Here is a 14,887-nt window from a genome sequence, read left to right as displayed (position 1 = left end):
CCCCCCCCCCCCCCACCCCCCCCCCCCCCCCCCCCCCCCCCCCCCCGCTCCCCACGGCAACGTTTTGATATATTTAAAATTGACCCTGAACAAGCCAGTTCCTCCCCTGTCCCCTCCCCCAGATCTGGAAGAGTCTGGAATCCACCTTAGCTGCCTGTGGAGTTGCCGAGTGTAGCCGAGGTGTGCGGAGGCGGAGGAGATGCCTCCTGAGAGTTTCGGATGGGGTTGGGGTGGAGATCTGCCCCGGGCAGGTCCACCTCCTTAGTAATGACGATGGAGTGCTGGGTGGAGGATGATGCCCTGGCCTGCTCCTTGGGAAGGTAGCGGACCACAATGCTCAGCAGCCGGCCCCGGAAGCTCGGGCTGAGAAAGTTGTACAGGATGGGGTTGAGGACACAGTGCAGCATGGAGAAGCAGTCGATGATTTCGTAGAAGAAGTAGAGCAGGTTAACCAGGTGGCAGTGGAGGAAGATGTGGGTGGCATGCAGGGTGAGCAGCAGCATGGACACATGGTAGGGCAGCCAGCAGACGACAAAGACGGCTATGTAAGCCCACATCAGCAGGCACTGGCGCCTGCTCTCCGGCCTCCCCTGCTTCCGAAGGCGGCAGGCTGTTAGGATGTTGAAAACCGCGATGAGAGGGAAGGGCAGTAGGAAGCCCAGGGTGGTAGCAGACAAGGCCACTGCCAGGGCCCATGTGCTGTACGTCTCGAAAGGTGCTAGGAAGAGGCACATGGGCTCAGAGCCATCCATCAGCTGAATATGCACCACCTCAGGCAGTGGGATGATGGCCGAGAGGACCCAGACGCCTGCGCACACGGCCCTCCGTATTCGGTGCTGGTGGCGCTGCCAGGAGGCAGAGGCTCGGGTGAGACTGACATAGCGGTCAATGCTGAGGCACGTGAGGAAAAAGATGCTGCTGTACATGTTGGCAAGGTAGAAGTAATGGGTGAAGCGGCAGGAGAAGCTGCCCCAGAGCCAGGTGTAGTCCAGCATGACCTCCAGCATCCAGACGGGCAGAGATAGGACGATGCCCAGGTCTGCGATGGCAATGTTGAGGATGTACAAGTTCAGCAGCCCCGCCCGGCCCGAGCGGCGCCAGTTGACGCAGATCACCAGAATGTTCTCCACTAAGCCCACCACAAAGATGGCCAGGTAGAGGACGAAGAGGACGACTTGCTTGGCATTCTCGTTGAGTTCCATGTGGCAATCGGAAAAGGTGTGGTTGAAAAGGTGGAGCAGTTCTGTCCAGTTATGGATCTCTCCAAAATCATGGTCGGGTGCCGAAGTGGGGCCTGGCCCAGGGCTGGGTTTGTCTGACATGAGGACCAGGTGAGGCCTGTTAAAAAAGAAGGGAGGGTTGTAAAAGAAAGAAGAGAGAGCTTCCCCAACGGCAGTCTCTATCCCCCCCCCCCCCCCAACTAAAAGCCACAGGAGTTAGGGGACTTTGGAAAAGACTTCGGGGCTGAAAGTATGTTTAGAACTCAAACTGTGACTGCTTAAGTTTGACCCAAGAGCAGACACATTTTGCAACAACGTCAACAAGGTTTCTTCCCAACATTGGCAGTGCCGGCTTACCACCAGCTCCAGGGGTCTCCAGCACAGACACACAGACAAATAGATAGACACTCACCCCTCACACCTCTGAGAGAGCATTTGTCTCCCGTCTCTGCCTGCCGTCTTCCCAGGGAGAAGACGCACTCACCTGACTTTCTCCCAGAGCACTTATCCTGGAGAGCCTGGTGGATAGTGGCTGGTAGTTGCCAGGAGGTTTCACCGGCCACAGATGTGGAGCTAGCTCTGCGGCTGGCTCCAGGCAGCCCTGCTCGCCTGCTGGTAGTAGCTGTCACTGGTTGAGGCTCTGTAGGAGAGGGCTGGGTTTTTTCCTGTATTCTCCCAATCCAATCCAAGGGGACAGGATGTCCCAGAAAGACTGACAGCGTGTGTGTGTGTTTGTGTGTGTGGTGGGGGTGGGGGTGTCAAACTGCAAGCAATGAAACCCAGACTCGCTAGCTGTATGACTTGACTTTAATTAAGCCTCAGTTCTTCTCATCTCTGCAAAATGGGGGCAACTACAGTATCTAGTAAAAGTGAGATTTCAAGAAAAAAATTAATTAAAAAATTAAAAACAGACCTTGTGATAAATTTCTTTTTTCTCTAATTATTTTTTTCTTTAATTAAAAAAGATTTATTTTATGTGTAAGAGTTTATTTTGCCTGCATGTACATAGATTCACCATGTGTGCCTGATGACTGAGGAAGTTCGAAGAGCTTAGAACTAGTTTTGGATGGTTGTGAGCCACTATGTGGGTGCTGGGAGCTAAACCCGGGGCTCCAGCCAGAGCAGCAAATGCTCTTAGCTGTAGAAGGAGACTGCTCTTTTGTTCCCAGCTGCCCAGACCTGAATAATCACACAGGAATAATAATAATCTCTATATTAATTACAACACTGTTTGGCCAATGGCTCAAGCATATTTCTGGCTAACTCATATCTTTTTTTTTTTAAAGATTTATTTATTTATTACGTATACAGTGTTCTGTTTGTCTGTATGCTTGCTGGCCAGAAGAAGGTACCAGATCTCATTACAGAGAGCTGTGAGCCACCACGTGGTTGCTGGGAATTGAACTCAGGACCTCTGGAAGAGCAGTCAGTGCTCTTAACCTCTGAGCCATCTCTCCAGCCCTAACTCATATCTTAAATTAACCCATTTTTACTGATTTGTATTTTACCACGAAGTTCGTGGTTTGTTACCTCTTGCTTCTTAGGTGGCTTCATGGCGCCTTATTGCGACCACCTATTCTCTCTATATGTCTCCCAGCCTGGCTATATTCTGTCCTGCCATAGGCCAAAGTAGCGTTATTCCATAGTGAATAAAACCTGCACGTGTACAGGACAATCCCACATCGCTTAACTGTTGAGTCATCTCTCCCAGTGGCTTAGAGTCTCCCTCCCGCTGTGTGTCTTCAGTTTTTCTCAAGCAGAACTGGGGTACAGGGACGAGTACACCCTGGAAATCACCAGGCTTCCGCTGTGGCACCTGCAATGGTTCCGCTCACCCTGGTCACCCCCCAGGGCTGCTGTTTTGTAATAAGAGGCTAACGTCTGCATTGTGGGCAGGGTGAGTTTCTCAACCCTCTCCGGAGCCCAGGGTTGCCTGTCTTGTGCCAGTCATTCTGCTCGGGACAAGACCTGGGGCAAGCTTGTGCCAGCTGCCAGGGATTAAAGATTAAGATTAGATTCAATGTTCATGGAACTGAAATTCTCATAACAAGATTAGCTATTTTAAAGATTTTTGTTTTGTTTTTCAAGACAGGGTTTCTCTGTGTAGCCCTGGCTGTCCTGGAACTTGACTCGTAGACCAGGCTGGCCTTGAACACAGAGATCCACCTGCCTCTGCCTCTGCTGGGACGAAAGGCATTGCACCACCACGGCCCGGCTAAAGATTTGTTTTTATTTATTTATTTGTGTGTGTGTGTGTGTGTGTGTGTGTGTGTGTGTATACCAAGTGTGTGCTGGTGCCTAGCAGAAGAGAGTGTTGGATCTCTGGAGCCAAAGTTACAGGCTCAGAGGCACTTCATGTGGGTGTTGGGAACCAAACTCAGGTCCTCTGAAAGAGCAGCAAGTGCTCTTAGATGCTGAGCCATTTCTTTAGCCTTCAAATTCGCCATTTTTAACTCTATAATTCAAAGTACATTTCATGCTGGCCAGTTTTATGTGCGCATAAGGCAGGCTAGAGTTATCTGAAAGGAGAGAACCTCAACTGAGGAAATGCCTCCATAAGACAGGGAATTTTCTTAATTAGTGGCTGATGGGGGAGGGCCTAGCCCAATGTGGGAGGTTCCGTCCCTGGCCTGGTGGCCCTGGGTTCTATAAGAAAGCAGACTGAGTAGCCATATGAATAAGCCAGTAAGCAGACCCCTCCATGGCCTCTGCATCAGCTCCAGCCTCCAGGTTCCTGCCCTGCTTGAGTTCCTGCCCTGACTTCCTTCAGTGATGGACTACAGTGTGGAAGCCAAATAAACCCTTTCTTCCCCAAGTTTCTTGGCCATGGCGTTTCATCACAGCCATAGTAAGCCTGAGTAAAACACAAGCACACCTCTTCCTAAGTCATTATCCCACCGAAACCCCTGCACTCATTAAGTCCCGTTCTCCACTTGGCCTCTTTGTTATGGTTTGTTTGCCGTTGAGTGGCAGGACAAACCCTGTGGAAGCTCTCTGCTCTAGCTTTTTCTCACCTGTGTTGACGCAGTACCACGGCAATGCCAGGTCCAGGTGGCAGGGATGAGACGGACCTTGGCTAGCAGGAGCCTCTCTGTGGGTGGTTTGCTCACCCTCTGGTGATCATTGCCACGCAGGAAGTGATGCTCCACAGGGTTTATGGGCACATGCTGCCCTTGTGGCCAGCAATTCCTTTTTGCTTTTTTGCTGTGATAATAAGTGCGGCTGGTTTATAGGATGGGTTTTTCAGTTCAGGACCTTAGTCTTCCTCACCCACCACTGATCTTTTTTTTTTTTTTTTTTTTTTTTTTTTTTTTTTTTTTTTTTTTGTCAGAGGAAATGACCTTTACTGAGCCTGAGGGCAGCTTGTCACTCACGGTTCTCACCACTGTGGCTGAGAATTGCGGGTCCACAGTGGCATTTGTCATTTCTGGAGATGCAGTCTAGCTACCGCCACTCACCGAGAACATGGCCAGCACTGAGCTACAGTGCAGGACTGTTGGGGTGGTGGTGGTGGTTGTGGGGCACCCTAGCAGCAACAAGCAGCTTCTACTTCTCAACCTCGCTCTCTTTCCCAGTGTCCTTGATGAGGTCACGCCACTTGTGTAATCTGCACTGTCCTCTTGACACTTGCCTTAGGCATACAGTGGGTTTCTTTTGTTCACAGAGGCCGGTGGGAGGCTGTGGTCCGAACTGTGACGGAGGCAGCCACCCACTGCCAATCTGCTCTCTGCCGGTGTGGCTTTGTGTTTCCAGGGCTCCTTCACATGTGTTGACTCTTAGTTTCCTTTCATGGCTGTGTAATGTTCCACTGTATGTACATACCACACTGCATTTATTCACCCGAAGAAGGGAACCTGTACGATTTGCTAACTGGTCTTTCATCGCGGTGAATCCAGATATCATTTGTCACCTAGACCATTGCGAAGGGTACAGTTCAGTGTTGTCACGCCACTGTCCTGCCCATCTCCATGGGAGCCTACACCGTAGTCCCCCCCCCCCCCCCCCCCCCCCCCCCCCCCCCCCCCCCCCCCCCCCCCGGAGGTTCTTGGTCATTTTAAAATCTTCAGAAAGTTTTTGCTATTTGTGTGTGTATGTGTATACAGGCAGGTATGTGCCTGTGGTAGTCAGAGGCCAATGTTAACTGTTTTTCTCTATTGCTCTCCATTTTATTTACATATTTATTATTATTATTAATTTTTTAAAAGACAGAGTTTCTCTGTGTAGCCCTGGCTGTCCTGGAATTAGCGCTGTAGACCAGGCTGGCCTTGAACTCATAGAGATCCACCTGTCTCTGCCTCTCGAGTCACCACTGTCTGGCATTTATTTACATATTTTAAATAATTTATTTTTATGTGTTTGTGTCTGTACATGAGCAATCAGTTTGTGAGTGTTCTTGAAAACCAGAAGAGGCTGCTGGACTCTCTGGAGCCAGAGTTGATCGGCTGGAGCCACTCCACATGGATGCTAACTCGGACCCTCTGGAAGCGCAGCAAGCTCTGTCACTGAGCCGCCTCTCCAGCCCCACCTCTGCATTAGTTTCCTGGTGTCACTCACTGGATCCGTAGCTCCCCTCTGGGAAGCTGATCAGCAAGCTGCTGAAATTCTCCTGTCTCTGCTCTCCTCCAGTCTTCTTTACCCACAAGGCCATCCTGCCCTTCCATGCCATCTTTTTCCTTCATTTTTAAAAATTTATTTTATTTTTTTCATTTTTGGGCAGAGCCTCCTTGTAGCGTAGGCTGGTCTGGAATTCAATAGTAGCACAGGTTGACCTTGAACTCTTGATTCTCTAGCCTCTGCTTCCCTAGTGCTGGGACTATATAACTCTGCACCACCACGCCCCGACCTAATTTTGCTGTTTTTCCTATATCTTCCTATTTGTAGATGAAGAAGTCTGTCCTGAGCTGGGAGGATGTGAAGTGTGGTTTAAATTTTGAAACAGTTCTGCGTTCTCTTTCTTTACACATACACAGCTTTTCTTGTATTAGGGTTCTGCCCCACCCCCAGGTGTCGACTCTGTGAGAATTTTCACTCCCTCCTCTGTCCCTTTAAGCCACACAGGTGGTGCCTCTGCAGGACCACTTCCTTCTGAGTACTGCCCTTTCGAATACCAGGGCCACGCCTTGGTGTTTTACTGGCTCCCTGAGCTTGCCCTCACAGGTGGAGACATTCACCCCCTTAAGTAGCTTAGCTTCTCCATGTGCTGGCCTGGTGGCACCTTTGGACAGACTCTAGAGGGACAGCTGCTCCTTCAGGAAGGAGTGAGTGTGAGTTCTGAAGCTCTCAGGTTAGATCGTGGTTTCCCTCCCGTGTATATGTGTGTGTGTGTGTGTGTCTAGGCGCCTTCCATTTCGTGTGTATATGTGTGTGTGTGTGTGTGTAAGCTCCTTCCTTTCCGTGTGTGTGCATGTCTATGAATGCATGTATGTGTGTGCATGTGTGTGTGTGTGTGTGTGTGTAGGCTTCTTCCCTTCTGTGTGTGTGTGTGTATGTGTGCAAACACATGAGTGCATTCATGTGTGTTCATATGTTTAGGCTCCTTGTCTTTGGTGTGTGAGTGCGTGCGTGCATATGTGTGTGTGTGTGTGTGTGTGTGTAGGCTCCTTGCCAGCCTGAGGCATACAGTTTTGTCTTAAGCAGCAAGAACAGTCACCTTGAAACAATCCCTGGAAATGTAATTTCCCCTTCCCCGCCTAACTATACTTTTTTTTCCCTCCTCCAGTGTAGACAAGACATTATAATAATCAACATTGCAGAGGAAGGAAGGAGGGAAAAGATCTCAAGAAGCAGAGATAAACCCTGGCAGCTTCTCAGAGTTGGCCTGGGTGAAGGGCTTACATTTTGACCCTGAAGAAAGGCTGAGACAGGCTGTTCCAGGACCCTGCCTGACTGGCCAGGCCTGTGTGGTGGGGGCAGGTGGGTAATGGAAAGGTCAGGGCTGAAGACTTCGGCAACTACCCAGCACGGGCTTCTAGAAGCTCACTCAGTGAGAAGCTAAGTGTGGCCTCAAGAGCTGCTTTGCCCTCGGGCTTTCCAAAGACTGGGACCCACCCCACATCACTGGCTCTTTGGGCTCGGTTCTCTCGTTCACTCCTCAGGAGACAACGTGGCAACCACACTGACGGAGGCTTTAGACCTGATTTCACTTATTCTACTGGACGGCTGTGCAAAGTCACTTGGATGTTCATCTCCGTTTTCCTATTTGTCGGTTAGCAACACTTCCCACCCGGAAGTGCAGTAGGCAGTCCATGTAATTGGCGAATTGGCGTGAGCCTGGAAGCCACCCTCTCTGGTCTCGTCACTCATCAGCCGTTTTTCTCTACATTGGGTCAATACTGACGTCCTCTTCTAATTAGTTGTCTGGAGTTGCAAGTAGAAGCGGCGGGGGGGGGGGGGGGGGGGGGGGGGGGGGGAGGGGGGGGGGNGGGGTGAGGGTGGAGGTGGGGGGTGGGAGGAGCATTCCCAGAGGCCACCAGGAGTCACCACGCACCAGGTGTGGCGGTAGCTGCTGACACTAACTGAATAATCACTGTTTATTTTGGACACAGCTGCAAAGGACATTCGCTCAAGAAAACCTCAGATTCTGTAAGGTGAATATTCTCATAGATGAGATGACGTACAGAGAAGTTAACCTGCCCAGGTTACAACGCTAACAGTTGGGCAATCCTGTCTGGGTAGTGCAATGGCTTCAGACATGACCCTCTGGCAAAGTACTGTCTGCATAGACCAAGTTTTTCTGCTATGTACTTCTTAAAATCAGGACTTCATTAGATTCTCAAAAGGGTTCAAGATGTCCAGATGTTAAAAATGACTGTCCATGAACACCAGCTGGAATGAAATATAGAGCTGGACATCTGTTTCTGGAGGTCACTCAGCCCTGGGAATCCTGAAGTCTCCTGGTGACCCCTGTGGGTTTGAGGTGGTCTGGAAAGGGGCCTGAGAAGGGGAATCGCCATGGCCCCCCTTTCACGAGGTTAAGGACAGCTGTTTACTTACTCTCTCTGCCTTCCTGAACAGGAAATGGGAAGGTGCAACTCCAGCAAAGGAAGAGGAAACTTAGACAGATAACAGACCCACAGGGCACCAAATACCAGCCCAGGCCTGCAACCATGATAACATCCAGAAATCTCCCAGCATGCTCCGCCTTTGCGCCCTCCTTCCGTTCCCATGCCTCCCCCAGGCTTCCTCAGCCTCCCCCAGCTGTTCTGCGGATGTGGGGACACTCCCTTGCTGACTCCAGAGCTTTCCAGTCCTGCCCCCCCCAACAGAATTTTCTCTGAATTCTCCAGTGCTTCCCATGGCCTTCAGTTTCTGTTTCCACTATTTTGCAAAGAGCATAGAATCTTAGACTCCCCAAAAGTTAGAGCTGGGAGGACTTGCTGAAGTCATATTGGTTCTTATCCATTATAAAGATGAAGGAAGTGGAGACACTGGGGAGTTGTCAGACAAGGTATGGGGCAGAGGTGGATGAAGAAAGAAATTTGCCTCAGCATTTATTCATCTCTGCTGGATGCTGAGTGTAGGCAGGTGATTAAAACACAGAAATGGTTGTCAGATCTTGTCCTGGGGGTCTCTAAGTCCCCCAGAGCTCTAGTGTGTACCACACTCTGAACACCATCCTTGCTCCTCCAGTCAAATGAAGCCATGCTGGGCCTAAGATGGAGCCTCTAGATAGCTCCCAGTTTTCTCTGAGAAAGACATTGGTTATTGAGCTATTTTGTAGCTCCAAGGGAAGGGGTTCCAGAGACATGGGCCTCTCCTGGAGTCATCTTATGAAAGAGGCCCATACTAGCCCAGGAGATCTGAGCATGTGGGTGCCATGAGAAAAAGTGTTCACTTTCTTGCTTTGCTGTCTTGGCTCTACTGAAATGAGGCTTAGTAGCTTAGGCTGGTCTCGAACTTGCAATCCTTCTGTCTCTACCTGCTAAGTGCCGGAATTATAGACCCGTGCTACCATAGTCAGCTTAAATCTTTGACATGAAGTGGGGGGGGGGGCATCATTTCAGATGTGGGTTTCTGCGCTAGCATAGAAGGATGTTGTAGCCTTAAGGGCTAAAAACTGATTTGGATAATCACACCTAGCTCAGACCGTTGCTGGCTTTGAAATACAAAGAATGCCTGGACGTGGGGGAGATATGCCCTTACAGTGGAGAGAATGGCCTTCACAGGCATGGCTTTCTTGTTTTAGGAAGAAAAGATTTAGTCCTCTCTGTGGTCCTTGTTCAGCTGAGGCGTTTCTGCTTTCAGAGTGTCTATCGAGTCTGGAATCTAGGTGTGTGTGCAAGAAAGGCCCCAGAGCAGGAAGGAAGAGGACAGTGGTGGTGCCCAAGGCTGATGATGTAGGACAACCAAGTCTTAGTATGTGAGGAACAGCCCTCGGGTGTTATGAAGTTTAAGAAACAAAGGTAGACAGGGAGAGAGGAACCCTAAAAGTAGTAAGCATTGACTTCTGCTGTGATAACGTGACCAGAATACCTGGGAGAAGCGCCTCATGGAAGGAGGCTATCTTGGTTCACAGTTTCAGAGGATTTCAGGCCATCAGTGTGGGTGAGCCATGGCAGTGTAACTGTTCTTGGTGATGACATTATGGTATTCCAGGAGGCAGGACAGGACCAGAACAGACCTACAAAGGCCCACACCCAGTGACTATCTTTCTTCTACTATTCTCACTTCCTAAAGATTCCTCAACTTTTGTAACTAGCACCGACAGCTGAGGAACCAGCACTTAAAACAAGAGTCGGATGGAGACATTTCCGATTCAGTTTCTTAGACTTTTGCTTCAGATTCAGAGTGAAATTTATGGGAGAAGATGTAGCAGTTCAACTTGATCATTAGCGTGCGGGGCTTAGAGGCACCAGGGAGATCAACTTCTGGGTGTGTTTGTGAGGACATTTCTAGAGAGTGGGCAGCGCCATGCTATAGGGCTGAACCGAATAAGCAATGAGAGGCCAAGCATATATATCATCACTCTCCATTCCTCTTGGCTTCCTGCAGAGATCCTATGGCCATATCGTCAGCGTCCATTCCTCATGGCCTCCTGCAGAGATCCTATGGCCATATCGTCAGCATCCATTCATCTCTGCCTCCTGCAGAGATCCTATGGCCAGCCACCTCATACTTTTGTGATGATCGTACACTCAAATTCTGAGCTTAAGTAAACCCTTCATCCCTGTATTCACAAGAACAGCTGGACCCCTGCAGCTGTATGTCAGAAAGAGAGACAAAAATCCCCTTCCTCTTCGCTGAGAGGGACTTGACACTGGAACCAGAGTCAGGCACATCCCTGGTGCAGGAACCAATGGCAAAACTCTACCTACTGCTTGAGAAGTTTGTTAACTTACATTTTGCTGGAAAACTAAGCAGGAAAAACTGGCTCGTGTTAATCTGAAGCCATCATGGTTCTTACAAGTCAAGATGGCTACAGCCATGTCAAGATAAAGCCATACAGCGGGGGCAGGGCTTATACAAGCCATTTTCCTCTTCCCTTTCAGTAGCTCTGAGAGTTTCATTTGGCATTCCTCGACCATATCCCTTTTTTTCTTGTTTTGTTTACATCCTGCTTATTTCTTTGTCATCTTAACAAGGAGGAACTTCACTTGAGAGAAATGGTGATTGTTCAAAACATTAGAGCATGTAAAATAACAAAATTTAACCTACAATTCAGCTCCCCAGTGCATAAAAACTGGTAATGTTTTAACCTGTGTACATTAAAACAAATGCATTCTTCTCACTTACAAAAAGGTGAGGAATTTTTACAACATTAACAACATTTCTTTGAAAGATAAAGTTTCCCTGACAAGATTTCTCGGCATAGCCTTAACTGTCTTGGAACTCAGTCTGTAGACCCAATTGAACTCAAGCTTACAGATCCCCCTGCCTCTGTCTCCTGAGTGCTGGGATTGAAGGTAAGTATCAGCACACCAGGATAGACTTTTTATGTACAGCAGATTTCTTTTTCCCACCTGCCCCTGAATTCTCACCACATCCCTACCCACTCTAGTTCACGTTCTTTCTGCATCTCACCCTACTCAAAAATAAAATAAAATAAAATGGAAACCCAAAATGAAAGTCAAAATAAATAAAAAGAAAATATTTTAGAATAAAACAACATGGCCCCTTGTTGTAGGGAGAGGGCCTGCTTGTTTGTCTCGGCCTCCTGGCTAGCTTATACTCAAAATAACCACACTGATACTGTATTAATGAAATCACTGCTTGGCCCATTAGCTCTAGCCTCTTATTGGCTAATTCTCACATCTTGATTTAACCATTTCTATTAGTCTGTATATCACCACAGGGCAGTGGCTTACTGGGAAAGATTCTGCATGTGTGTCTCTGGTGGCTCCATGCCATGGCATTCCTCCTTTACTCTGCCTTTCTTCTTCCCAGCATTCAGTTCTGTCTTCTCTGCCTGCCTAAGTTCTGCCCTATCAACAGGCCAAGGCACTTTCTTTATTCATTAACCACAGCACCTTCCCTTTTGGTTTAAATAAGAGAGTCCCAACCCCATACAAAACTATATACATTAGGAACAGATATTAAGTGTAATTAGACTTACAACCAGCATAAACAATATTAAGCAAGGAGCATATGCTAAATGTTTTAATAAACATTCTATCCTATGGAGTCTAAGTCTTGTATAGGAAATGGGTTGGCTAGATCTTAAGAGTACTGTAACTATGACTATCTAATCTTCAACCCCATTGAAGGCCTGAGAAGGGAGATAATATTACTTGATCAGGCAGGAAGTACAATCAAGTAGCTTCCAAAGCAAACAATATGTGACAGAGACAATTAGCTACCTGAGCAATCACCCAAAGTCTCATTTTGCAATGTTGAAGCAATCAACTTTGGCTAAAGCCTAGAGTAACTGACAGACCATTTTTCAGAGGCAGGAAATTTTTGGCAAGATTTGACAGTCCTGCTTATCCATTTCTGAATACTATGTAACTTATCAGTGGTGGAGGCATTGTCAGTTCCTAGCCCAAAGGCCAGTTTTGCCAAGAAGAAAACAAGCTACTAGTGGAGTGTCTTTGGTGCTCAACATTCTCTCAGGAATAGATTGGTGCTGCCATAAGCAATCATGTCTCATGTCAAAAGAACCCTAAATTATTTAAATGCCATGTTCCACAGATCCTTAAAGTAGTTGAAGATTACCTGTCTAGACAGAATACTGATGGAGGAAGGTCATTGGTTAATTAAATAAAGAAACTGCTTGCCCTGATAGGTTAAAACATAGGTGGGAGGAGTAAACAGAACAGGATGCTGGGAGGAAGAGGAAGTGAGCTCAGACTTGACAGCTCTGCTCTGGAGCAGAGATGCCATGCTCCACTCTCCTGATAGCTCTGCTCTCTGAGGCACACGCGATGAAGCTCCAACCCAGGATGGACGTAGGTTAGAATCTTCCCGGTAAGCGCACCTTGGGGTGCTTACACACATTATTAGAAATGGGCTAGTCCAGGTGCAAGAGTTAGCTGAGAAGAGGCTAGATAGAAATGGGCCAAGCAGTGTTTAAATGAATACAGTGTCCGTGTAATTATTTCTGGGCATAAGCTAGCAGGCGGCCGGGGTGCTGGGGATGCAGCCCCGTTGCTCCTATTACAACAGAATACAATCTCTAAGTATCTAAAGAACCTAATTGATCTGACTGTATGTACATCAAACATGAACAACTATTGACTTATAATAATTAATACCTGTATAATTTAAAGACTAAAACTTCATGTCAGAATAGTAAATAATCTGTAAACAAATGTGTAACAAATGAGGACAATGACCTCAAAATGTAAACAATCTATAAGTATCTTGATCAGAGGTAAGAGTAATATATAACACAATATGAAAATGTACCCTAAACGCTGTATCAATATACAAAATGTCCTAAACCAAGATAGAAACATGCATATATACCATCTGTCAAAATAACTTGGTATATAGGTGTACAAATAATGTAAACAAAAGTAACAAATATAATTTGAACTTGTACCAATATACAAAAACTACCAATGTAAATTATCTATAAATAATAGCTCACAAGTATTTATTCTATTACCCACTATTACTACCCTTCTTTTTTTTTGAACAAGCATAGTTTTCTCCCCAACCCTCTATTTAATACAAGTAATAATCAACAACCCCTAAACAGGGTTCCCAACCCTATGGATGAACTTTTTTGGGATGGGGGCTTCATCTTCTAGAATTGCTTCCTGCTGCCATGGGGGCAATGTTCTCTTAATGGGATCCTGCAAAAATTAAGTGGTGATTAAGTTCCAAAATTACTGTCTAATATAGTCACAAACAATTTCTGAGTAGTCAATAGGTTTTTTTTTTTTTTTCAAAGTTCTTATTTGAAGTTCTGGCCAGAATATGAGAAAATTCACCATTTCAGCAGCTGGTACCCAAAATGGTCTTATAGTAGTGCTGTCTACCTCACGATGTCATCTCAGCTAGGTGGGGTGGTTGCTGTGGGGCCCCATCTTCTTCCTGGAAACTTCAAAGATTATTGCAGGAAAAGGATCTGTAGGAAAATCTATTGTTCATTGTGGAAAACTTAAACATCATTCATATAAACACACATATAACGAAGAATATGATATAGACAAAATAGGCATGGAGAAAGTAAATTTTTTCCTAAAGCCTTCCTATTGTCCCATACTAGATGGCTCCGGTATTAGACAGAAACTCTGAATGCTCCTTTAATAACACGCTTGGATTTATAGAAGTACAGAACCATTGTACCACTCCAAAACCAGCTGAATATATACACATATGTGTGTGTGTGTGTGTGTGTGTGTGTGTATAAGTATAACCAGTGGTTGGATTCACAAACCTTACTCTGTTTTTCTAGATGATCCTTAGTGGATAGTTATTTTTCCTTATGTCAGCATTCAAACATCCATGTTCTCTTGAATTTTCCATGATGTGTATTTTCCCTCAAAGATAAGAGCAGAGCCCTGTCCCAACCCAATATGGTTTTCTTAACACCTGTAAGGTTGTCACCATTGTGGATGATCAATAGGTTTCTCTTTTTAAAAATGAATCTTTATTAATTTTGATGGTATCCATAATTTTTCTTCTCTTGTGAAAACAAGACCAAAATCCCTTTCCAAACGTAGCTCATCTCCTGTTGGTTCCCAGCTGCTTAGCCCAAAATAATCACACAGAAACTGTATTAATTAAATCAGTGCTTGCACCATTAGCTCTAGCTTCTTATTGGCTAACACTTACATTAATCCCATTTCTATTAATCTGTATATCATTACACGGCTGTGGCTTACCGGGTAAAGTTCCCAGCATCTATCTCCGGAGGCTCCATGGCTTCTCTCTGATTCCACCCTTCTTTCTCCCAGCATTCAGTTTAGTTTTCCATGCCTACCTGATGTGGGAGTGATTTCTTATTAATAAAGAAACTGCCTCGGCCCTCATAGGACAGGAAATTAGGTAGGCAGAGTAGACAGAAGAGAATGCTGGGAAAGAGAGGCTGAGAGTGAGTCGCCATGATTCTCCCGTTCCAGACAGACGCAGGTTAAGATCCTCCCTGGTAAGCTAGCTCGTGGGCTACACAGAATATTAGAAATGGGTTAGAACAATATGTAAGAGCTAACCAATAGGAAAACTGGAACTAGCCGGGCCAGGCAGTGTTTGAAAGAATACAGTTTCCGTGTAATTATTTC

At 46.7% G+C, this 14,887-nt stretch overlaps 1 protein-coding gene across 1 annotated transcript; it reads right to left on the bottom strand.

The window, feature by feature from the left end:
* Positions 1–47: 47 nt before the first annotated feature.
* Gpr182 (G protein-coupled receptor 182) lies at positions 48–1,876 on the bottom strand. The gene is made up of 2 exons (XM_050163954.1): positions 1,705–1,876; positions 48–1,338 (listed from the first exon to the last, which is right to left on the bottom strand). The coding sequence occupies exon 2, from the start codon at positions 1,320–1,322 to the stop codon at positions 147–149; it is 1,176 nt and encodes a 391-aa protein (XP_050019911.1). The 5' UTR covers positions 1,323–1,338; positions 1,705–1,876; the 3' UTR covers positions 48–146.
* Between the last annotated feature and the right edge of the window lie 13,011 nt (positions 1,877–14,887).

This window comes from Alexandromys fortis, unplaced genomic scaffold (assembly GCF_014885135.2).
Source record: "Alexandromys fortis isolate MF-2015 unplaced genomic scaffold, M_Fortis_MF-2015_v1.1 scaffold_125, whole genome shotgun sequence".
NCBI lineage: Eukaryota > Metazoa > Chordata > Mammalia > Rodentia > Cricetidae > Alexandromys > Alexandromys fortis.
Note: the sequence above shows the minus strand (reverse complement) of the source record. Positions and strands in the feature narration are given on the sequence as shown.